This window comes from Ailuropoda melanoleuca, chromosome 10 (assembly GCF_002007445.2).
Source record: "Ailuropoda melanoleuca isolate Jingjing chromosome 10, ASM200744v2, whole genome shotgun sequence".
NCBI lineage: Eukaryota > Metazoa > Chordata > Mammalia > Carnivora > Ursidae > Ailuropoda > Ailuropoda melanoleuca.
The window spans coordinates 67,538,085-67,563,853 of record NC_048227.1 but is presented as its reverse complement, the minus strand read 5'-3'; the positions used below and the strand labels follow the sequence as shown (position 1 = coordinate 67,563,853).

Here is a 25,769-nt window from a genome sequence, read left to right as displayed (position 1 = left end):
GATTTCATCTGCCACATAACTCCTTTTATGGCCTTTTCTCTTTGTGTATTTGTACTTGCCTGCTTCTCCCTCACCGTGGCCTCTGGATTCTCTGCGAATATCTGTTATACTTCCGTAGGGAGAGGATTGGGTTTGGTCAATCCATTAGAGAGAGCTTTACATCCAGGCACCTCCTCTCCAGGGCTCATGGCCAGCCGTTAGTTGTCTGTCTGTGGGTCAGGAACCAGGCCCTAGGTCAGTCAGCTGGGGCCAGGGACTTACTCTGATCACACTGTACAAATGATGGAAATTTTGTGGAAGACCACACAGGAGGGGGCTATGAGTGGGACCTGAGTTTGCAGGCTTTTTTAAAGGGACAATGAAAGCTCAAGGCTTCGTTAGAGCTATCTGGCAAAAACAGTGATTTTCAAAAAGATTTTTAATGGATCTATTGTGAATAACCTAAGATCACATGATTAAAGCATCAGCAAATAAAAATATTTATAAGGGTATTTCCTAGCAACAAAAATGTTAGGTTATGAAATCTATACATACCTGGAGAAATTCAAGCATTTTTTTGCTTATGGCTTCTCGTGTCCTTGATTATATCAGGACATAAAGTTGAAAACAAATCATTAGGTGCAACAGTGAGTTGGGTGCCTTAGTTTTCTTATTCTGCTTTATATTAAACATTTATGAGTATGTAAGAAGAGACAATGTTAAGCTTCCATACATCATGTCTTAGATTATAAGCATGATAGACCCACGTACACTTTCCTTTTAATCCTTTAGCATCTTATGATTCATAGTGTAGTAGACACTCAGTAAATGACATTGCCTAATTACTTAGCCCTGATGCCAGTTGAGAAGAAAGCGCTAGTGGAAGAATCTTTGACAAGCATAGTGTCAAGGAGAAATAGTGCTATTTTTTGGATATTTTAAGTGTTAATTCAAGTTTCTCTGGGTCAAGATAATGGATTGCTATTTTGGGATTTTGTATCATTCTCTTCTGTTTGTTTCCGTTCACACCATGTGTTAGCTCTACCCCTCACTAGTTGAACTATAAGCATTCAGGAAAATATAAATTTTTCTTATGCTTTCAGGTTTTTTTTCATGAGGGTTTCACTGCTGTGTTTGAAGTCCTAATCAACCTCTAGTTTAGGCCTATTTTAATCCTTCTACTGGGGATGTCAGGCTGTAGAACTCTAATTAAATTGATGAAAGATTACAAAACAAAATTAAGGAGCATGTGAAGATGAAGATTAATCCTATCCATGGACTTCTTTGTTAGTAGTTGAATTTTGGAAGTGACCTTCTTGTCCCATCTGCTCATAAGCACACTGAGTCTAGAGAGATTAAATGCCTTTATCCCCATGGTCCCTCAGCTGGTTAGTGGCTTAATATTGTAAAATTGGAAGCCAGTAGCATTTTGATGTTTTCAGATATTTGTATAAGTCATAAATCTTAGTTACAAAGCTGACTTTATATATGACTTGTGAGTTCATTCTCTGTGTTATTCTAAACACACACACACACGCACACACACACACACACAGACACACGCACACCATGTCTTCTGTTTGGTTTTAACTTGGTAAATCATTTCCAGAGGTCATCAGCCACTGGAATCAGTTAACAACATGGCCATTCCTTCTCATTTCACAAGGTCTGGAGAAACCACTCTTTATGCTCCATTCAAGATATTTTGACCACATGGTTTTCTTTTTCTTTTCGCTTTCAAACCCTAGAAATCTCATGGGATGTGGAACCCATTTTGAGAAATGTGTCACGGCAACTTTTGAAATGTAGGAAGCCAAGCAATTAGTGTCAGATTTTCCCTTGGGGAAAAAAGATGAGAAAGGTTAATATATACTACAGAGGTAACTCAGGGAGGTTCTGTACTAGTGGTACATTGTATAAATGATAATTGTTGATAAAGCAGCAATCTTCTCTGGGAAAGATTTATGCCATCTTTGAGTCATTAATAGTATATGACACCGGTTTCCACTTAGAACTGAAACAAATCATCATAAAGTTTTGTTGTGGTTATTCTTGTGTCAGGTATATTTCAAAAGCTTTTGAATTTATAAAGTGTCTTTGGAAATTTACAGGAATGAAATTTACCAAATGTAGTACATTTAATATGAAAACCAAATCAAACTCAGATGTAATCTCAAAGTGTTTTTGTGGATTTCATATCCCTAGTCTTTTCAGACACTCATTGGATTCTTTTTCTATGATGTGAATTTAATTGGTTTCAGTATAGGGTTAAATTCAATAAACATGTGATTACCCACCATGTGGGAAATAGTACAGTAGGTGCAATCACAAGCTATGTTCATGTAATCCTTATATACACCCCATAAGGAATTATGATCCCATTTTTTCAGATAAAGAAAGTCTCGTAAAAACTGTGACTCATCTATGTTTATGTGACTAATCAGTGGCATAATAGGGATTATAAATCAGGTTAGTTTATCCTTAAATCTATTATACTTTCCAATAAAATTGTAAGGAGAAAATCTTGAAAATGTTACCTTGTCCACATTCTATTGACTGGTGGAAGATCAACAGTCTGATTCATCAAAGGAGGGTTCTGACGCTGACTCATTAAAGAAAGATGATGCAATGCGTTGGTTAATGCTATGGCTTTGGAGTCAGGCCAACACGGGGATGAACCCTGGCTCTTCAGCTGTGAAGAAATAACATCACCTTGAATAAAGGTCTTTGGGTTTTAACTTCCAAGCCTCAGTTTCTTTATCTACCAAACAATAGTAATACAATGTTTCAGAGTTGTAATTATAATTCAGTATAATACTGAATGTAGAGCATTTAGCAGAGTACCCAGCAAATTGTACAGATTTTTGGTAGTTATTATTCATAGTAATAGTGGTGAGATAGGACTATAATATAAAAATTGGCTAAAGAAAGATGTTTATTGGGAGGAGGTTAAGATGGCGGAGGAGTAGGGGACCCCTTTTTCAGCCGGTCCCCTGAGTTGAGCTGGATATGTACCAGACCAGCAGGAATATCCACGGAATCAGCCTGAGACGCAGGAAGATACATCTGGATCTCTACAAATGAACATCTCCAGCGCTGAGTATCGAGGTACGAAGCGGGGAGCCGTGAAACCGCGCACAGATATCGGAAGCTAAACAGAAGGGGGAGGGAGCCGCCGTGTCAGGGCGCCGGGAAGCGGTAGCCACCTGCAAGGGGGAGCGGACAGACCGCGGACCCGCACGCTTGAGACAGCAGGCTGAGAAGGGAGCTCCGGGAGCGCACGCGGGACGGCTGGCGGTTGGCGGGCCACCTGCACGGGGGAGCAGGCGGACTCGCGGACGGCACCCGCGAGACAACAGACTTAGAACGCGAGCTCCAGGAGCGCGCGCGCAGGGCGGCTGGCGGGCCACCTGCACCGGGGAGCGGGCGGACCGCGGACCCGCACTCTGGAAACGGCAGACTGAGTCCGTGAGCCGGGAGCGTGCACCACCAAGCATCTCACGGAGCTCCGGAGCTCCGGTGTGCTCACTGGATCGAGGCTGAGACCGGGAGCTCCGGGAGCGTCCGCGGGGCGGCTGGCGGCTGGAGGGCCACCTGCACGGGGGAGCAGGCGGACTCGCGGTCAGCACCCGTGAGACACCAGACTGAGACGGGGAGCTCCGGGAGCCCGCGCGGGGCGGCTGGCGGCGGGCGGGGTTGGAAACACAAAGGACAGAGACGTGCCGGCCCTGGAAGTGAGGGCTGGGACGCCGGGTGTGGGGCGCACAGCCCGGGATGCTGCAGGGTTGAGCAGCACCAACAGAAACAGAGTTAAAGTGGCCAGAACATCAGTGGAGAACGATCCGCGATCCCTCTGTTCTGAGACAGAGGCTGAATTTCAGCCGCTGCTGCTCTCTCAGAAGAGGCATAGCAAACCGCCAGGGAAAGCCGCCAGAGAACAAAAGCCCGGAAATACCGGCTCACAGGGTGCCCATCCCCATCCCCCCTCGCAAGGGACACAGAGACTCTACCCAAACAGGGTTTTCTGAGTACCTGCAGGCAGGCCCCTCCCCCAGAAGGCAGGCTGAAAAATCAAGAAGCCCACAACCCGGAGCGCCTGAGTGGCGCAGTCACCAAGCACCTGTCTTCGGATTAGGGTGTGATCACAACGCTCCGTAAGGAGTCCTTCATCGGGCTTCTCCACCGGGAACCTGCTTCTTCCTCTCCCACTCCTCTGCTTGGGTTCCCTTTCTTGCTGACTGTCTCTCTCTCTCTCAAATAAATAAATAAACTCTTTAAGGAAGAAGCCCACATCCCTAAGATCTCTATAAAACAAGGGCGCACGGCCTGGGTCCCAGTCAACACTTGGGCTCTGGACAACCCTGCAATCTCTCTTCATCAGAATGACGAGAAGGAGAAGTCCCCCCCAGCAAAGAAAAGATAATGAGTCTGTGGCCTCTGCCACAGAATTGGCCTCGGCCACAGAATTAATACATATGGATGTATCCCAATTATCAGAAATGGAATTCAGAGCAACAATGGTCAAGATGATGAGTAAACTTGAAAAAAGCATCAGAGAAAGCGTTGCTGAGAATATAGAATCCCTAAGGGCAGAAATGAGAGCGAATCTGACAGAAATTAAAAATTCTATGAGCCAAATGCAGTCAAAACTAGAGGCTCTGACGGCCAGGGTCACCGAGGCAGAGGAACGCGTTAGCGAATTGGAGGATGGGTTAGTAGAAGAAAAAACGAAAATAGAAGCTGGTCTTAAAAAAATCCACGCCCACGAATGTAGATTACGGGAGATTACTGACTCTATGAAACGATCCAATGTCAGAATCATCGGCATCCCTGAAGGGGTGGAGAAAAACAGAGGTCTAGAAGAGATATTTGAACAAATTGTAGCTGAAAACTTCCCTAATCTAGCAAGGGAAACAAGCATTCGTGTCCAAGAGGCAGAGAGGACCCCATCCAAGCTCAACCAGGACAAACCTACGCCACGGCATGTCATAGTGCAATTCGCAAATATTAGATCCAAGGATACAGTATTGAAAGCGGCCAGGGCAAAGAAATTTCTCACGTACCAAGGCAAAGGTATCAGGATTACGTCAGACCTGTCTACAGAGACCTGGAATGAGAGAAAGGCTTGGGGGGGCATTTTTAAAGCTCTTTCAGAGAAAAACATGCAGCCAAGGATCCTTTATCCAGCAAAGCTGTCATTCAGAATTGATGGAGAAATAAAGACGTTCCAAAATCGCCAATCATTAACCAATTTCGTAACCACGAAACCAGCCCTACAGGAGATATTAAGGGGGGCTCTATAAAGGTAAAAAGGCCCCAAGAGTGATACAGAGCAGCAAGTCACAACCGATACAAAGACTTTAAAGAGAAATGGCATCATTAAAATCATATCTGTCAATAATCTCTATCAATCTAAATGGCTTAAACTCTCCCATAAAACGCCACAGGGTTGCAGATTGGATAAAAAGACATGACCCATCCATTTGCTGTCTACAAGAGACTCATTTTGAACCCAAAGATGCATTCAGACTTAGAGTAAGGGGATGGAGTACCATCTTCCACGCAAATGGACCTCAAAAGAAAGCTGGAGTAGCAATTCTCATATCAGATAGACTGGATTTTAAACTAGAGGCCATAGAGAGAGATACAGAAGGGCACTATATTATTCTTAAAGGAAGTATTCAACAAGTGGATATGACAATTATTAATATATATGCCCCCAACAGGGGAGCAGCAAGATACACAAGCCAACTCTTAACCAAAATAAAGAGACATATAGATAAGAACACAGTAATAGTAGGGGACCTCAACACCCCACTATCAGAAATAGACAGAACACCCTGGCAAAAACTAAGCAAAGAATCAAAGGCTTTGAATGCCATACTCGACGAGTTGGACCTCATAGATATATATAGAACACTACACCCCAGAACCAAAGAATACTCATTCTATTCAAATGCCCATGGAACATTCTCAAGAATAGATCATGCTCTGGGACACAAAACAGGTCTCAGCCAATACCAAAAGATTGAAATTATCCCCTGCATATTCTCAGACCACAACGCTCTGAAATTGGAACTCAACCACAAGGAAAAACCTGGAAGAAACTCAAACACTTGGAGGCTAAGAACCATCCTGCTCAAGAATGACTCGATAAACCAGGAAATCAAAAAACAAATTAAACAATTTATGGAGACCAACGAGAATGAATACACAACGGTCCAAAACCTATGGGATACTGCAAAGGCAGTCCTAAGGGGGAAATACATAGCCATCCAAGCCTCACTCAAAAGAATAGAAAAATCTAAAATGCAGTTTCTATATTCTCACCTCAAGAAACTGGAACAGCAACAGAGGGACAGGCCTAACCCACTGACAAGGAAGGAGTTGACCAAGATTAGAGCAGAAATCAATGAATTAGAAACCAGGAGCACAGTACAGCAGATCAACAGGACTAGAAGCTGGTTCTTTGAGAGAATCCATAAAATTGACAGACCACTGGCAAAACTTGTCCAAAAACAAAGAGAAAGGACTGAGATTATTAAAATTATGACTGAAAAGGGAGAGGTCACGACCAGCACCATTGAAATTGCAAGGATTATTAGAAACTTTTATCAACAGCTATATGCCAAAAAACTAAACAATCTGGAAGAGATGGAGGCCTTCCTGGAAACCTATAAACTACCAAGACTGAAACAGGAAGAAATAGATTTCTTAAATAGGCCAATTAACTATGAAGAAATTGAGTCAGTGATAAACAACCTTCCAAATAATAAAACTCCAGGCCCAGACGGTTTTCCTGGGGAATTCTACCAAACATTCAAAGAAGAAATAATACCTATTCTCCTAAAGCTATTTCAAAAAATAGAAACAGAAGGAAAGCTACCAAACTCATTCTATGAGGCTAATATTACCTTGATCCCCAAACCAGGCAAAGACCCCCTCAAAAAGGAGAATTACAGACCGATTTCTCTAATGAATATGGATGCCAAAATCCTCAACAAGATCCTTGCTAATAGAATCCAACAGTACATTAAAAGGATTATCCATCATGACCAAGTGGGATTCATACCTGGGATGCAAGCATGGTTCAACACTCGCAAATCAATCAATGTGATACATCATATCAACAAGAAAAGACTCAAGAACCATATGATCCTCTCAATTGATGCAGAAAAAGCATTTGACAAAATACAGCATCCTTTCCTGATTAAAACCCTTCAGAGTGTAGGAATAGAGGGTACATTTCTCAATCTCATAAAAGCCATCTATGAAAAGCCTACTGCAAGCATTATTCTCAATGGGGAAAAGCTGGAAGCCTTTCCCTTAAGATCAGGAACACGACAAGGATGCCCACTCTCGCCACTATTATTCAACATAGTACTAGAAGTCCTTGCAACAGCAATCAGAAGACAAAAAGGGATCAAAGGTATCCAAATCGGCAAAGAAGAAGTCAAACTGTCTCTCTTTGCAGATGACATGATACTCTATATGGAAAACCCAAAGGAATCCACTCCCAAACTATTAGAAGTTATAGAACAATTCAGTAAGGTGGCAGGATACAAAATCAATGCCCAGAAATCAGTTGCATTTCTATACACGAATAACGAGACTGAAGAAAGAGAAATTAGGGAATCCATCCCATTTACAATAACACCAAAAACCATACGTTACCTTGGAATTAACTTAACCAGAGACGTAAAGGACCTATATCCTAGAAACTATAGATCACTTTTGAAAGATATTGAGGAAGACATAAAAAGATGGAAAAATATTCCATGCTCATGGATTGGAAGAATTAACATAGTTAAAATGTCCATACTACCCAGAGCAATCTACACTTTCAATGCTATCCCGATCAAAATACCGAGGACATTTTTCAAAGAACTGGAACAAATAGTCCTTAAATTTGTATGGAACCAGAAAAGGCCCCGAATCTCCAAGGAACTGTTGAAAAGGAAAAACAAAGCTGGGGGCATCACAATGCCGGATTTCGAGCTGTACTACAAAGCTGTGATCACAAAGACAGCATGGTACTGGCACAAAAACAGACACATCGACCAATGGAACAGAATAGAGAACCCAGAAATGGACCCTCGGCTCTTTGGGCAACTAATCTTTGATAAAGCAGGAAAAAACATCCGGTGGAAAAAAGACAGTCTCTTCAATAAATGGTGCTGGGAAAATTGGACAGCTACATGCAAAAGAATGAAACTTGACCACTCTCTCACACCATACACAAAAATAAACTCCAAATGGATGAAAGACCTCAATGTGAGACAGGAATCCATCAAAATTCTAGAGGAGAACATAGGCAACAACTTCTATGACATCGGCCAGAGCAACCTTTTTCACGACACATCGCCAAAGGCAAGAGAAATAAAAGATAAAATGAACTTATGGGACTTTATCAGGATAAAGAGCTTCTGCACAGCCAAGGAAACAGTCAAAAAAACTAAGAGACAGCCCACGGAATGGGAGAATATATTTGCAAAGGACACCACAGATAAAGGACTGGTATCCAAGATCTACAAAGAACTTCTCAAACTCAATACACGAGAAACAAATAAACAAATCATAAAATGGGCAGAAGATATGAACAGACACTTTTCCAATGAAGACATACAAATGGCTAACAGACACATGAAAAAATGTTCAAAATCATTAGCCATCAGGGAAATTCAAATCAAAACCACACTGAGATACCACCTTACGCCAGTTAGAATGGCAAAGATAGACAAGGCAAGAAACAACAATTGTTGGAGAGGATGTGGAGAAAGGGGATCCCTCCTACATTGTTGGTGGGAATGCAAGTTGGTACAGCCACTCTGGAAAACAGTGTGGAGGTCCCTTAAAAAGTTAAAAATTGAACTACCCTATGACCCAGCCATTGCACTACTGGGTGTTTACCCCAAAGATACAGACGTAGTAAAGAGAAGGGCCATATGCACCCCAATGTTCATAGCTGCATTGTCCACAATAGCCAAATCATGGAAGGAGCCGAGATGCCCTTCAACAGATGACTGGATTAAGAAGCTGTGGTCCATATATACAATGGAATATTACTCAGCTATCAGAAAGAACGAATTCTCAACATTTGCTGCAACATGGACGGCACTGGAGGAGATAATGCTAAGTGAAATAAGTCAAGCAGAGAAAGACAATTATCATATGATTTCTCTCATCTATGGAACATAAGAACTAGGATGATCGGTAGGGGAAGAAAGGGATAAAGAAAAGGGGGGTAATCAGAAGGGGGAATGAAACATGAGAGACTATGGACTATGGGAAACAAACTGGGGACTTCAGAGGGGAGGGGGTGGGGGAAGGGGATGGACTGGTGGTGGGTAGTAAGGAGGGCACGTATTGCATGGTGCACTGGGTGTTATACGCAACTAATGAAGCATCAAACTTTACATCAGAATGGGGATGTACTGTATGGTGATTAACATAATATAATAAAATAAAATTAATTATAAAAAAAAAAAAAGAAAGATGTTTATTATTGTGTTCAGGGTCATATGAAGACTTATTAATAAAATTATATTGATCTCACTGAGGATTTTTAGTGATAAACAGCCCTCATGTGGTATTTGTAACTTTAGGTGATACTTTTTAAGATATCTTAAAATATGGAACCAGATTAGAACATTTTCAAGTTATGTCCATATTTTGGTTGCTGTTGCTAATGAATCGGGAATAGTGGCATGAATAAATTCTAGGTACATGAGGAGTCCTTTGCCCTCTTTAAAAAATGTATACAAAAATAATTATACTCTTTGTAAAAAAAATTCTACAACTGTTATACAGTGGTTATACAACTATTTTGACAGGCTCTTAGAACAATTTCTCCCCTTGAAAATCGTTTGCTCCTACTAGAGTTAATGTTTAGAACAATAAGTGAGAACTTTATCTGTAAACCAGGAGAAAATAATTTGGTTTTCTTTAAATATAGATAAACTAATTTCATTAAAAACTAATTTAAAAATAATTTATATAATTTGTGGCAGAGAGGTTTGGCCTTTTAAAACCTTCCTGGTACAAGGAGTCTAGATTGGGAGTATACAGGATCAGTCTTCAGTTATACAGGTATACACACATGTATACAATTCAAGATTGATTTGATTAAAACAAGCTGAAGTTTCTCCAAATTTAGATATAATCGTAGAGTTTCATTTATATCTTCTAGACTTCTCCACATAGACTTGGTCAAAATACATCAAAGTATTTAAAGTGATAACCTTGTGTATTTGTCTATATACTATGAGGTTGACAAAATCCAAAGAACTTGTGCAAAAACCAGAATCTTAAATATAGACTCTTTGCAGAGCTCATCTTTCATAAGAATGAAATAGTTAAATGTAAGAATGGTTCATCCTTTTACCATAAGCTAAATTTCTATTACTAGGAACTGAATTAAAAATGATATGTGCTCTTTTTAAACTAACAAAACTGAAACAGGTAGAAATAGAAAACCTGAACTGACCCATAACCAGCAAGGAAATTGAAGCAGTGAGCAAAAATCTCCCAAAAAAGAAGAGTCCAGGATTGGTGGCTTCCCAGGGGAATGCTAACAAACATTTAAAGAAGAACTAATAACCTATTTTTCTGAAGCTGCTTCAAAAAATAGAAGGGGAAGGAAAACTCCCAAACTCATTCTGAGGTCAGTGCTACCTTGATCCCAAAACTAGACAACGTCCCCACCAAAAAAGGAGAATTACAGACCAATATCCCTGATGAACATGGATACCAAAATATTCAACAAGATCCTAGCCAATAGGATCCAACAGTACATTAAAAGGATTATTCACCACGACCAAGTGGGATTTATTCCAGGGATGGAAGGGTGGTTCAACATCCACAAATCAATCAATGTGATAGATCACATTAATAAAAGACAAGAAACATGATCCTCTCAGTTGATGCAGAAAAAGCATTTGACAAAATACAGCATCCTTTCTTGATTAAAACTCTCCACAGTGTAAGAATAGAGGGAACGTACTTCAATATCATAAAAGCCATCTACAAAAAGCCCACAATGAGTATCATTCTCAACAGGGAAAAACAGAGGGCTTTTCCTCTAAGGTCAGGAACATGGCAGGGATGTCCACTCTCACCTCTGTTATTCAACATAGTACTGGAAGTCCTAGCCTCAGCAGTCAGACTACAAAAAGAAATAAAAGGCATTCAGATTGGCAAAGAAGTCAAACTCTCACTCTTGTTAGATGACATGATACTTTATGTGGAAAACCCAAAAGACTCCACCCCAATGGCTAGAACTCATACAAGAATTCAGCAACATGGCAGGACATAAAATCAATGCACAGAAACCAGTTGCATTTCCATACACTAACAATGAGACAGAAGAAAAAAATTAAGGAATTGATCCCATTTGCAATTGCACCAAAAACCGTAAGATACCTAAGAAGAAACCTAACCAAAGAGGTACTGTACTCTAAAAACTACAGAATACTTGTGAAAGAAATTGAGGAAGACACAAAGAGATAGAAAAATATTTCATGGTTGTGGATTGGAAGAACAAATATTGTTAAAATGTCTATGCTATCTAGAGCAATCTACACATTCAATGCAATCCCTATCAAAATACCATCGAAATTTTTCACAGAAGTAGAACAAATAATCCTAAAATTTGTATGGAACCAGAAAAGATCCCGAAAAGCCAAGGGAATGTTGCAAAAGAAAACCAAAGCTGGTGGCATCACAATGCCAGACTTCAAGCTCTATTACAAAGCTGTAATCATAGAGACAAAAAGAAATCATTTTTGTATTGGCACAAAAACAGACACATAGACCAATGTAACAGAATAGAGAACCCAGAAATGAACCCTCAACTCTATGGTCAACTAATCTTTGACAAAGCAGGAAAGAATATCCGATACAAAAAGGACAGTGTCTTCAATAAATAGTGCTAGGAAAATTGGACAGCCACATGCAGAAGAATGAAACTGGACCATTCTCTTACACCATACACAAAGATAAACTCAAAATGGATGAAGGACCGAAATGTGAGACAGGAATCCATCAAAATGCTAGAGGAGAACATAGGCAGTAACCTCTTTGACCTCAGCTGCAGCAACTTCTTGCTAGACATGTCTCCAAAGGCAAGGGCAACAAAGGCAAAAATGAACTATTGGGACTCTATCAAGATAAAAAGCTTTTGCACAGCAAAGGAAACAGTCAAACTATGTCATATTTGCAAATGACATATCAGGTAAAGGACTAGTATCCATGATCTATAAGGAACTTATCAAACTCAACACCCCAAAAACAAATAATCCAGGCAAGAAATGGGCAGAAGACATGAACAGATTTCTCCAAAGAAGACATACAAATGGCCAACAGACACATGAAAAAAAACTCCACATCGCTTGGCATCAGGGAAATACAAATCAAAACCACTATGAGATATTACCTCACACCGGTCAGAATGGCTAAAATTAACAAGTCAGGAAATGACAGATGTTGGTGAGGATGCAGAGAAAGAGGAGCCCTCTTAACACTGTTGGTGGAAATGCAAGCTGGCGCAGCCACTCTGGAAAGCAGCATGGAGGTTTCTCAAGAAGTTAGAAATAGATCTACCATATGACCCAGCAATTGCACTCGTAGGTATTTACCCCAAAGATACAAATGTAGTAATCCAAAGGGGCACCTGCACCCCAGTGTTCATAGCAGCAATGTCCACAATAGCCAAACTGTGAAAAGGCCTGAGATGTCCATTGACAGTTGAGTGGATAAAGAAGATGTGGTACATATATGCAGTGGAATATTGCTCAGCCATCAGAAAGGATGAATAGTTACCATTTACATTGACGTGGATGGAACTAGAGAGTATTATGCTAAGCAAAATAAGTCAATCAGAGAAAGACAATTATATGGTTTCACTCATAGGTGGAATATAAGAAAAAGTGCAGAGGATCATAGGGGTGGGGAGGAAAACTGAATGGGAAGTCATCGGTGAGGGAGAAAAACCATAAGAAACTCTAAACTATAGGAAACAAACTGAGAGTTGCTGGAGGGGAGGTATGTGGGGGGATGGGGTATTTGGGTGATGGGCATTAAGGAGGGCACGTGATGTGATGAACTTTGGGTGTTATATACAACCGATGAATTATTGAACACTACATCTGAAACTAATGATGTACTATATGTTGGCTAATTGAATTTAAATAAAAAATGATAGGTGCTCTTTTAAACAAGAAATCTCCTTTTGCAAATAAAAAGAGGTAATGTGTACGTGTGTGTGTATGTGTGTGCTAATTTTCATACCACCTTTTTAATTAATCATCATCCTTTTAACTAACTAAGCAGCGAGTTTTAAGGTTTTAACCTTTAGGACTTCAGTATACGATCTATTTTGTAGCAAAAACCTCTCAAATTCAAATTATAATCCCTTTTTCATTTCTTTCCTCAGATGATGAAACATGCTTGGAATAATTATAAACGTTACGCCTGGGGATTAAATGAACTGAAGCCTATATCAAAAGAAGGCCATTCGAGCAGTTTGTTTGGTGAGTAGACTGTGCTTTGGTTTCTTAGTGACAGTAACTTTTCTCCAGTTGACAGAACTTGTGGGTGGTGACCTTTGTATGCCCCTCCCGACCATGTTGCTAGGAAACGTCCATACCTGATGGGAGCTGCCCGTAAGGACTGTGGTCGTGTCCTTCAGACAGAGCACTCTACATTAGACTCACTTGCATCCCTTGAAAAAAGTACTAATGCCCACGGCACACTTGCAAAGATTCTCGTTTCATGGTATAGGTACAGCATCATGATTTTTAGCTCCAGGGGTGAGACCCAGCAGAGGAACATTGGGTCAGCTGCAGTAACTGCTTCCTGTCAGGTGAAAGCTGTGTCTTTATTGATAAGCTGGCCAAGGAAGCCTGCCATGGTGATCTTCACTGTATCTTGGTGACTCTCAGCTTTAGCTCTGGGTTACTCCTGTTTGTGCCATGGAAGAGGAAGTGAGAGTGGATTAGGTCAGTCATTTGAACTTCCATTTATCGACTTTGGCATGCTTTATTGCATCTGGTCCTCACAGCATCCCTTGGTGATTGGCCCTGGGAGTGTTAATAACGTTCCCATTGTGGAGGTGAGGAAGCTAGGTAACAGAAATGTTGGGTTCCTTGGGTCACAGAGGTGCCCGGTGCCCTTCTTATTGCACTGGATTCTTTTTTAACCTGCACAGTTTTGCCTATGAGTAACAGGATGAAGGGGATAGAGTCTCATTCTGACACTTCTTAATTCCCCATAGAAAATGTGACTTTTTACGCTGTAACTGAAGGTGTTAAATAGTATCGGATCATATAATAAACAACAGTATCAACTGAGACTTGTTATGTGCCAAGTGCCATTTTGTGAAGTCTCACTTAACCTCATTATTATACACATTTTATATATGAGAAAAATGCAGCTCAGAATAGCTTGCCCCATATTAGCCACATACCAACTGGCTGGGCTGGGGCCAGGACCCCGGTGTGGCTAAGGTCAGAGTCCGTGGTTCTAATCACCACACTATGCTTTTCCATTTATTCAGGATCTTCCATGGCTTTGGCTCTCCTTCCAGCACTGGTGTTAATCAGCACAACACAAGTCTTTGCAGAGTTCCTGGCCTAGTGCAGAAGACCTGTATGTCAGTAGTGAGTTGTCAGAGCATTAGATGGTTCAGTAGGTACTCATCTCAAGTGCAGATACTCATATGAAGTAGGAACCCAGGCAGAGAGAAGGGAATTGGAAGAACAGTTAGGAAGAGCTGGCAGAGTGGGAGAACGGCTGGTGGGCCTATTACAGGGACACAGTTTAGAGATGAAAAGAGCCCAAACCTGGAGTAGTAGCAGTAGAAGTGATTTCAGATGTTTATAAAAGTAGTGTTTTCAGGACACAGTTACCAGTTAACATGGGTGATAAGACGTAGGAATTGAAGACAAATTCAGAAACTTCATGCAGACTCAGAGGCCTTTATTTTTTCATCATTTACTGTGACTTTTTAAAATCTAATTCTGTTTTTGCTTTTATTCCTATGAAAGTTGCCTGTATCATAAATAAATCAATTTTGTGTAGATTTGTCATAATCCTTATCAAAGAGATTATTTGTTCTCTGTTAATATGTTGATGATTTTTTAAATTATTATTAAGCTTTGAAACATACTGTCTCTTAGTATGAATGTGCAGATGAAGAAGACGTGACTTCTCCGTTCTGAGGAAGTTTACAGACTAAAAGAGATGCGTACAAGTAATTATAATGGAAGGCAGAAAGTGATAGGTGCAAGACCAATATAAGATCTTCACGTCAAGGGAGATCAGAGGAAGTGAATCATAGAGTCGAGATGGGCTGGGTAGGTGGGAGGAGAGGTTAGGATCAGTCAGGCTTTCAAAGAGGAGGTGAATTCCATTTTTGAATAATGGCTTATTAGAGCTATCATAATTTTAGATCTAATTATATTTAAAAGTTTTGCACAGGTGCACTTGGATGTGATTACATTAAAATTAATATGTGTATTGCTCCTTTGTTTCAGATCTATTTTTTTCCTTGCTAGAGAATGCAGTCACAAATGAAATTTCTGAGAGATATTTTCTACTACTCAGAAGAGACTTTAAAGATTAGTGTATCAATCCATAGCCTATGATAATTATTAGTTGGGTTTTAATGCAGCTTTTAAATTTTCTTTCACTGAAAGAATTTTAGACTGTGTTCAGTATTACCGTTTATTAATAAATTCAGTATTATCCTCTCCCTTTCCAAGTATGGTCAATTTACTTGTATGTATCTGTCAAATATTTTAATCAATAAATATTTCTCTGATATTTTCAGGTAGTATTAAAGGAGCAACTATAGTAGATGCCCTGGATACACTTTTTATAATGGAAATGAAAGATGAATTTGAAGAGGCAAAATCATGGGTTGAAGAAAATCTAGATTTTAATGTGGTGAGTTAAACAAAAGTTGCCAATTCAGTTCTTAAATTTCAGCTTAACATGTACAAATTCTGTTGTGGGGCCAATTATTGTGTTACATGACCTAGCAGAAGCAAATAATGCAATTTTAAATAGTACCACACTATATTCTTGCCCTCCAGTACCACACAAGTCCATCTTTGTTTTTTGGCAAATTAAGAGTAAGGAAAAAGAAATTAGGATTTATCGAGACCTTTGTGTGCCAAGTGTTCCTGTTCAGGTCCCACAACCATCCTGTGAGATGGGCATTGTTTTCCTGCCTGCACAGTTTAGAAACCAGAGCTCCAGAGGCTCACCCAGGTCACAGCTAGTTGTGCGTCCGGGCTGTGAGTCCGGCACGGATCTGGGTGGTTCCACACAGGTCCTGTTTTGCACGGTGCCATGGCACATTGTTTTGATTTTGTTAAATGGAGCACAAGGTGCCAGATGATGAGTTACAGCTCCACAAAAGACCATGGAGAGATGGAAATAAAGAGGTCCTGAAATAAAGAGGTACAGCAGCCTCCGGGGGCCATACAGAGACGTCAAGACAGAGGACAGACAGAGGACCTGGGGCACATGCCCTTGTTAGGGTGGGTGTAGTCCTTTGGGTTCCTAGGCTAAGGCCAGGTTGGTCAAATCAAACCCAAAAGAACTAGGTTTTGGTTGAGCGTCACCAGGGTCTTTTCTACGGGGTGAACGAAGGTAATGCCCTTGGAGGCAAAGGAGACTGTCGCTCACAAGGGCGATTGGGGGAATCACATGAGGGACTTGGGTTTGCTTGTGCCTCTGCGGGCTGTTCTCCAGGGCGTGCACTTGCGTGAGGGGCTAGCGTTGTTGGAGGTCCCGCACAGGCCATTTGAATGCTGACGCAGCAGTACCACAGAGACATGGCACTAAATTCCCAACACGCTGCATCCACTCTCTCACACACAGCTTTAAGCTTTGTTCCCTGTATACCCTTATCAGTATAAAATTTTGTCACCATGGATTTGAAGTCTTTTAAAAATCTTTGTGTGTGTACTATCATTCTTAATAAATACTTCAACACCCATTCTCCACCAAGGAAAAAGTTCAGAATTAAGGAGACTGGACACTTGCAGTACTTCTTGATAATTTTGATTTGGGAGGACAACATCATGTCAGAGCTAATCTAATTCCATAGTTACTGTTTTACCTCACATAATGAGGCTGACCAAAAAAACCCTTGTTTTAAGAAAAGGAAGAGTGTTGGCCCAGCTGTTTTTTAGTCATTCACTAGTTTTGCATTATTGGTATTATTTTTAATCTGAGATTGTTTCACAGGAGGCACTGTAAGCCTCTTGTCCATCCGGTATGCATGTGATAATATCTGTAAGTCCCCATAACCAGGCACAAGCAACATGCTGTGTGTTGAGAATGGACAAAGAAAGAGCGTTTCCCTGTCAACACCTCCACTTTCTGGAGCTCTTATTCTCTCACAGACCCAGTGTCAGAGTATTAAAGATTGGTAAAACTAAATCTTATTCCTAACTCTTTGCATTAAAAACCTATATAAATTAAATTTTGAATATTTTGTCCCAACCCTCTTATTAATTGCCTTGTATGCCCCATTTTGGAGATCACTGCCTTAAAGGACAATTAGATAAGTCTATGTTTAATCTGCCTTATAATTGAATTGAGAATATAAAGAAGACATATTCCAATATAAAGGGACCTTGGAGATCAATGTGTTCAGCTCTTTCATTTTAAAAATGAGAAAACAGACCCAGGGAGCTGGTGATTTGCTCAAGGTTCTACAGCTATTTGATTGGAATGACTTGTGGTAGCTCTCATATTATCAATAGAATGGAGTATGAAAAATTAAAGCAGTGAAAAAAGAAATTCTGTTTCTTTTTGAGGGTTCGTTGTCCCTTACTAATATTTCTGTCCCACCTTGTTAATTATGAGTAAATTCAGCTACCTACCCATAAATAGGACTTCTCTTCTGCTATCTGTGGGAGAGAAAATGGGTACTGTGTTCCCTCCCCATGGCCCTTTCAAGAAAGGTTAAGGGAATAGGAACTGGATTCCTCTAAAATCAAATAATTTTTTTTTTTACTGTTAACCAGTATTTGTTTCTTTGTTTCTTTAATTCAGGTACAATTAACATAGTTTTATATTAGTTTTGGGTGTACAATATAGTGATTCAACAATTCTATATATTTCTCCTTTACTATTTCATCCCCTTTATTATTTCATCCCCCACCCCATTCCCTTGTGTTAACACCAGTTCTCTGTATTTAAACGTCTGGTTTTGGGTGGCTTTTTTTTTTCTCTTGGTTTCTTTTTTTCTTTCGTTTCTTCAATTTCCACATATGAGTGAGATCATATGCTATTTGTCTTCCTCTGACTGGCTTATTTCACTTAGCATTTTACCCTCTAGGTACATCCATGTCATTGCAGATGTCAAGATTTCATTTTTTTATGACTGGATAATATTCCAAGTGTATATATCACATCTTCTTCATCTGTTCATCTGTCGATGGTCACTTGGGTTGTTTCCATACCTTGGCTATTGTAAATAATGCTGCAATAAATGTAGGGGTACATATATCTTTTCAAATCAGTGTTATGATTTTCTTTGGGTAAATACCCAGTAGTGAAATTATTGGATCATATGGTAATTCTATTTTTAAGTTTTAGAGGAACCTTCATACTATTATCCATAGTGGCTGCACCAATTTGCATTTCCACTGACAGTGCACAAGTGTTCCTTTTTCTCCATATCCTCACCAGCACTTGTCATTTCTTCTGTATTGTGCCATTCTGACAGACAGGTGTAAGGTGATAATCTCATGTGATTTTAATTTTCATTTCCCTGATGATGAGTGATGTTGAACATGTTTTCATGTGTCTGTTGGCCAGCTGTATGTCTTCTTTGGAAAAATGTCTATTCGATCCTCTGCCTATTTTTAAATCAGATTGGTTTTTTGGTCTTAAATTGTAAAAGCTCTTTATATATTTTGGATATTAACCCTTTATCAGATGTGTCATTTGCAAATGTCTTCTCTTATTCAGTAGGTTGCCTTTTCATTTTGTTGGTGATTTCTTTTGCCGGGCAGAAGTTTCTTACTTTGGTGTAGTCCCAATCCTTTCACTTCGCTTTTGTTTCCTTTGTCTGAGGAAATGTTTGCATAGCCAATGTCAAAGAAATTACTGCCTTTGTTTTCTTCTAGGAATTTTATGGTTTCAGGTCTCATATGTAGGTGTTTAATCCATTTGCAGTTTATTTTTGTGTGTGGTATAAGAAAGTGGTCCGGTTTCATTCTTTTGCACGTAGCTGTCCGATTTTCCCAACACTGTATGTTGAAGAGACTGTGTTTTCCCCATTGCATATTCTTGCCTTGCCGTAGATTAATTGACCAAATAAGCATGTGTTTATTTCTGGGCTCTCTATTCTGTTCTATTGATCTGTGTGTCTATTTTTGTGTCAGTACCTTACTGTCTTGATTACTATAGCTTTGTAGTATATCTTGAAATCTGGGATTGTGATACCACCAGCTTTGTTCTTTTTCAAGACTTCTTGGCTATTTGGGGGCCTTTGTGGTTCCAGACAAATTTTAGGACCGTTTGTGCTAGTTCTGTGAAAAATGTTGATATTTTGATAAGGATTGCACTAAATCTATAGATTGTTTTGGGTAGTATGGACATTTTAGAAGTATTGGCTCTTCTAATCTCTGAGCATAGAAAATCTTTCCATTTGTTCGTGTCATCTTCAGTTTCTTTGACCATTGTTTTAGTTTTCAGAGTACTCCTCCTTGGCTAAGTTTATTCCTAGGTATTTTATTATTTTTGGTACTGTTATAAATGGGATATATTTCTTAATTTCTCTTTCTGCTGCTTTATTATTAATGTATAGAAATGCAATAGATTTCTATATATTAATTTGTATCCTGCATCTTTACCGAACTCATTTACCTAAAATTGAATGATTGAAGACAGCAAAGTAGATGTTAGTGCTACTAGACCTGAATAGTATCCAGGTCCCTTGTCTGATAATTAAAGAATTCCCTTAAACGTTCCCAAATACTGCAACAGTTCTTTGCTTTCATGACCAGCAGTAGTCTGAAAAACTTTGGAGTCATTTATTTAAAAGAACTAAGCACAAAGGCCTCTCAAGCTAACAGAAGGCTGACCTCAGAGCACTACCAGGTGACATGAATGTGTTCTGTGGACCATGGGGACCCAAGAGGAAGCAGAGGGAATCTAATAGGGGATATCAGACTGTGGAGAAGAGCCAATTTTTTTGCTTCCTTATTTGTAAGATAAAGCGATTGGACTATTGTCGAGTGATTGCTAAGCTACTGATGTTTAACATTGTTTATTCCAAATTGTATTTTTATTTTTTAATAAGATTTTTATCCAGTTAATTGACAAACTTGTGTAAAATACCATTTTAGAACTGTTATTGATAATCTTGGTCTGTATCTTTCAAAATACACTCTAAAAATCATAGCCACAGGTCTCAAGTTTCTGTTTATTATAATACTATTGCTAATATGAGAGGTCTTCAAACATATGTGTTATGGTTCTCTCTTTGGGTATTGTCATAGTTTCCTTTAAAAAAAAAATTCATCAAGGGCACCTGGGTGGCGCAGTCGGTTAAGCGTCTCTGCCTTCGGCTCAGGTCATGATCCCAGAGTCCCGGGATTGAGCCCCGCATTGGACTCCCTGCTTGGCAGGGAGTCTGCTTCTCCCTCTGCCCCTCACCCTGCTTGTGCTGTCTCTCTCACATACTCTGTCTCTCACACACACACTCTCTCTCCAATAAATAAATAAAATCTTTAAAAAAAAGTTTATCAATAACATCTAAGTGATAGTATTTTTTATATTAAAACTAGTAAATAAAATTCAGGAAAGCTATATTGTTTTACTCTTCTAATCATTGTTTTATAAAGTTCTTCAGCTTACAGTTTTATAGTTGGTTTTAATATGTCTTATATGAGAATTTGTTTTATATTCACTCAATTTACCCAGAGATCAGGTGACTGTATCAACAATTACACAGTTTCCTTTCTGAAAACACAAACTTTTCCATTTATCTGATGGGTGGAGAGAATGAAAAAGCTTAAGCAAAGAGAGAAAATTTGTTTTATTTTTAGGGATAATATGTAATATTATTCCAGCTTGGATAAATTATTGCTTGTTTTTAAATTAACACTTTTTCCTGAGAAAGTATTATAATTGACGATGTGAGGGTATTATGAAAAAAGTTAATGCATCCAAATTTATTACAAGGGAAAAATAAGAAGGAAACTGAAACAGGAACACTGCTATTGAAAGTTGGTTTATCCTGTGGTGCTCCGGAGTATAAGCCAATCTTTCAGTCAAGAATAAATTTGTCTGTATGTGAAATATTCAATTTGCATCACTTAAAGGTGTAAAGTAAATGTTTTTTATTGGTTTATATGGTCATTAACTAAAACTCATTTTCTTTAATTAAGGCATAGCAAGTTGATTCAATTTGCATACTAGGTAGCACAAAGTTCAAATGGCTTTAATAACTGGCTTAAAATAAATCACTGGATGATATGTAGGAGCAAGGGCTTCCCAGGTCGAGCTTTATATTCCATTCAAGTATTTGTAGAGGCACATAGGTCTGGGCAGACCTCTAAGGGTAAACTCCAAGGGGTGAGTTTTCTGGTTTTATTCAAAAATAGTCCTAAAACAAAGAATCTAAGACAGATTCTTGGTTGCACATTACTCATTATGTCATTCATGTATTATTCATCAAATACCATTTAAGGGTCAGTTACTTACCCTCATGGAGCTTATAGTCAAAAAGGAAAAATAGAGTACTTAGCTGGGGCCAAGTTCTCTTAGGGAAGGAAGAAAGGAAAGAGGAAACCACCATTTAAAGAGTATGGAGATATGCCAAATATTATGCTAGGTGATTTTTTTCCCATAGGTTATCTTGTTCAGTGTTTGTGACAACCATACAGGGTAACTGGTTATTTTCCCCATTTTTATAGATGAAGAGGTGGTTAATTAATCTACCCCAAATATACAGCAAGTAAGAGCTGTGGGTGAACAAGGTCTGTCTAACTCAGTGACTCTGTTTTTTTTGGAGAGGAAATACAAAGAGTTGAGAAATATATAGGCAGCCAGAGAATGAGTCCTCCAAGGTAAGGCATGTAATCTTAATATCACAGCACTCATTAGAGTGCATTTTTCCATAGGTATTCAATAAATTCTAATTAAATGAATGAGAAGTTAAGCTATCTTGTTCTACTTCCCAGTAGACTGTGCTAGACTCAGCTAGAAGACAAGCTGACAGGGTGCACAGGTAACTGTACTGTGTCATATTTTGAAAGAGTTGGAAATGATCTGGAGTTCAAGTGCAGTTGATCTACTTTTTTAATCTAGCCTACTTCCAGAAGGGATTTGTGGTGGCTCCTGGTACAGGAAATCATTAATGTAAGGACAAATGATCAAGAGTTTCATATTTGGGCATTTCTAAATTCAATTCTGAGCTTCCTGTTCTTTACTGTCACTTCAAAGAAGTATTGATTACCTACATCCTTGGATGGGAAATATTGAAAACTGTCTTTAGTATGAATTTTATAGAATATGTAGAAATTTTCTCCAGATAATAACTTCTTATATAAAACCTCAGTGAAAACCAAAGTTATATTAAAGTTACTAAAAAAGCATTTTTCTGTACTGAGGTCAAGTGAGACTTCTGTAGGAGAGGCTGGCTTTGAGAATGACAAAGGATACATGATTAGCCGGTTCCATATACTTAATTAGCATCACATGAGATGGTGGTCTTTGGCAAGCCACCTGGATTGTACCTTTGATTGTAATGAATACTATATGTTTAAGATAACAGAGGCACTGGTAGCAAAAGTAACTTTATCCCTCTCCCCTTTTTTTTAAATCGAAGTATAGTTGACATATGATGTTATATCAGTTTCAAGTGTACGATACAGTGATTTCACAATTCTATTCATTATGCAGTGCTTACGACGTTAAGTATAGGCATCCTCTGTCACCATACGTGTTACTGCAATTTTATTGACTATATTCCCTTTGCTGTACTTTTCATTCCCATTATTTATTTATTTTATAAGTGAAAGTTTATACTTCTTAATCCCCTTCACCTATTTCTCCCACCCCCTCACCTCTGACAACGACCACATTGTTCTCTGTATTTATGAATCTGTTTTTGTTTTTGTTTGTTCATTTGTTTTGTCTTTTAGAGTCCACATATAAATGAAATCATATAGTATTTACAAAGATTTATGGTATTTGTCTGACTTATTTCACTTAGCCTAATACCCTCTAGGTCCGTTCATGTTGTCACAAATGGCAAGGTTTTTATCCTTTTTCACATTGCTGAGTAGTATTCATGTGTGTGTGCGTGTGCACGTGCACACACATGCATGCATGCATGTATGCTATATACCTTTTTGAATTAGCATTTTCATTTTCTTTCAGTAAATACTCAAAAGTGGAATTACTGGATCGTATGGTATTTTGTTTTTAATTTTTTTGAGGAGCCTCCATACTGTTTTCCACAGTGGCTGCACTAATTTATATTCCCACCAACAGTTTAATGATCCAGACTGTTCTTTTATCCAGATAAAATGCCACCCTATTTTTCAGTAAAATAAGCTATAATGTTCCCTGTTGGAAGGATGTAAATAAATTGACCTCAAAAAAGCAATTTTGGATCTTCTCAAATGCCTGAATGAGTACTTGACTTAGGTCCAGAGTTCTGTGCCATAGAACATGCAAGAAGTGACTTTTACCTTAGTATTTGCCTTAGTCTGTTTTAGAGCAGTGCTATATCCTTATGGGTGCAGATACGTTAATTATCTTGTTGAATGGAGTTATTCAGTATTTTCTATCTGAATTCTAATCAGTGCCTGCCAAGAATGATGATTTGGGTTTTGACTTTAAAAGGATACTGAGCTGTTCTCTCAGACAGTAATTAGTGATAGATTGGACTGCTACTTGAGGGCCCTTCTGGGCCTGCATAGTAAAACCGACCTATTCACATAGAGAAGCTGATTATTTGCCTATCTTTGTGGCTTAAAGAACTTGCACTTTGTTCATCTTAAGAGGTACATCATGTTACTTAAATATGAAACTAAAAACTGCTAGGACATATGTTACACTAAATTACATTGTTTAATATTGCAATTTAATCTGTTAAAAAGAGTTTCTACTTTTAATCCTCAAAATATTAATACACCATGCACTTTGAAATACTATTTATACATAAAGGTGTCTGCTAAGTTTAAACATAGGCAAGGTGTATAGGCAGTTAACCACTCTTAATCAGTGGCTTTGAAAAGTCTCATCTTGGGGTGCCTGGGTGGCTCAGTCATTTAAGCCTCTGAGGACTCCGGGTTTCAGCTCAGGTCATGATCTCACAGTTGTGGGATCAAGCCCCACGTTGGGCTCTGGGCTTAGCTTGGAGTCTGTTTCAGATTCTCTCTCCCCCTTCCTCCTGCTCACTCACTCTCTCAAATAAATAAATAAAATCATATATGTTTGTAGCAGAGCAGTTTAATTATTAAACATAGTTACTGCATTGTTGCAGGGCAGTTATCAGTGCTTGCTTGTTTTTTGCTTACAGTCATTGAGTAGAAAGCTGGCAGGAAGTTTGGAGGAATAGCTAGCAAAGAAGTAGTCTCTGATTTCAGGGCTCAGAGATTTATCCTTAAAAAAAAAAGTCTAAGAACTGGGACCAAATATTCGGAATATTATCAAAATATTATGAAAATAAAAGTCCTCTTCCAAGAGGTCTTGTTCAGTTTAGTGCAATCAGATCTGTCATGCCTTGTGGAATCATAAGAATTAAGAATTCCTTAAACAAATTGGTATAAGTTTGACTCTAAATAACTGTAAGTCTTGTGCAAAGAAATAATATAAAAGTTCTTCAGGGGGAGTTTCTGCCTCTGTAGCTGTTCCATCAAAAGAAAACTCTGGTGTAAACTAAATTTGTTATTCTAATGGTCGGGCCCATTATTTCACTTATTGAAATCTACTAAAATATATCATTTTACAGAAAATTTTGGTGAATAAATTACCTATAAAAATACCTCATAAACACCTAATTAGTTTTTGAGTTGTTTAAAATGCTGTGTTGTCTAGTGGGAGAAAGTCTGTAGGCATTTGTTTTGGAACAAGAATTGAAGTGTTCACTTTCCCTCTTGCCCAGAGAGAGTTAGGTTCTTTGTGCTCATGAATCAAGTCCAATCTGTTGACTGAAGGAAGCCTTTCCCGATAGAGACATGGAGCATAACATTAAGGATTGGGAGAAAGAGACATATAAAATGGTTTATTGAATTAAACTCTTTTTATCCATCTTAGCTGTCTTTATCAGTTTATCTCATAATTCACATATATATGTAGTGAACCAGAGGCCAGAAATATGCAGGGATAAACTTACAGAATTATAAGTCTAAGACACCCAAGACAATAGGAGATTAGTACTGAGGCCTAATTTTTCCAGGTTTTGTCATGCTCATTTCTTGATTCTAGATGTGATCTTATTTATAGCATATATTTTATTAAATTTATATATGAATGTGTTTAGGGGTGTCCTTTGACTCAAATGCTGTTGGTGACAGAAAGTCAAAATGAAAGAGCAATTTCTCCAATCCAGATTTTTTTTGTGGTTAGGCCTTCAGCCAAAATTTCCAATTTCCATTTGTTTATCAATTGTGATATTAACAAATAGGTACATGCAGTTTAGCCGGAAGCCTGGATCTTCTTCTCACTCACACATGACAGTGCGCTAGGCGTCATAGGATACATGGAGCATATTCTTGCAGTGTAACCTGACTTAAAAATTTAAGGAAGGA

The 25,769-nt window shown here is 38.9% G+C and overlaps 1 protein-coding gene across 3 annotated transcripts in view; it reads left to right on the top strand.

The window, feature by feature from the left end:
- The window catches only part of LOC100467154 (mannosyl-oligosaccharide 1,2-alpha-mannosidase IA), a 177,251-nt gene that overhangs the window by 36,044 nt on the left and 115,438 nt on the right, over positions 1-25,769 (top strand). For all 3 annotated transcript variants that reach the window (XM_034669054.1, XM_034669056.1, XM_034669055.1), the window contains exons 3-4: positions 13,412-13,508; positions 15,809-15,924. In XM_034669054.1, coding sequence (XP_034524945.1) covers positions 13,412-13,508; positions 15,809-15,924 — 213 coding nt within the window. The remainder of the gene's footprint in view (positions 1-13,411; positions 13,509-15,808; positions 15,925-25,769) is intronic.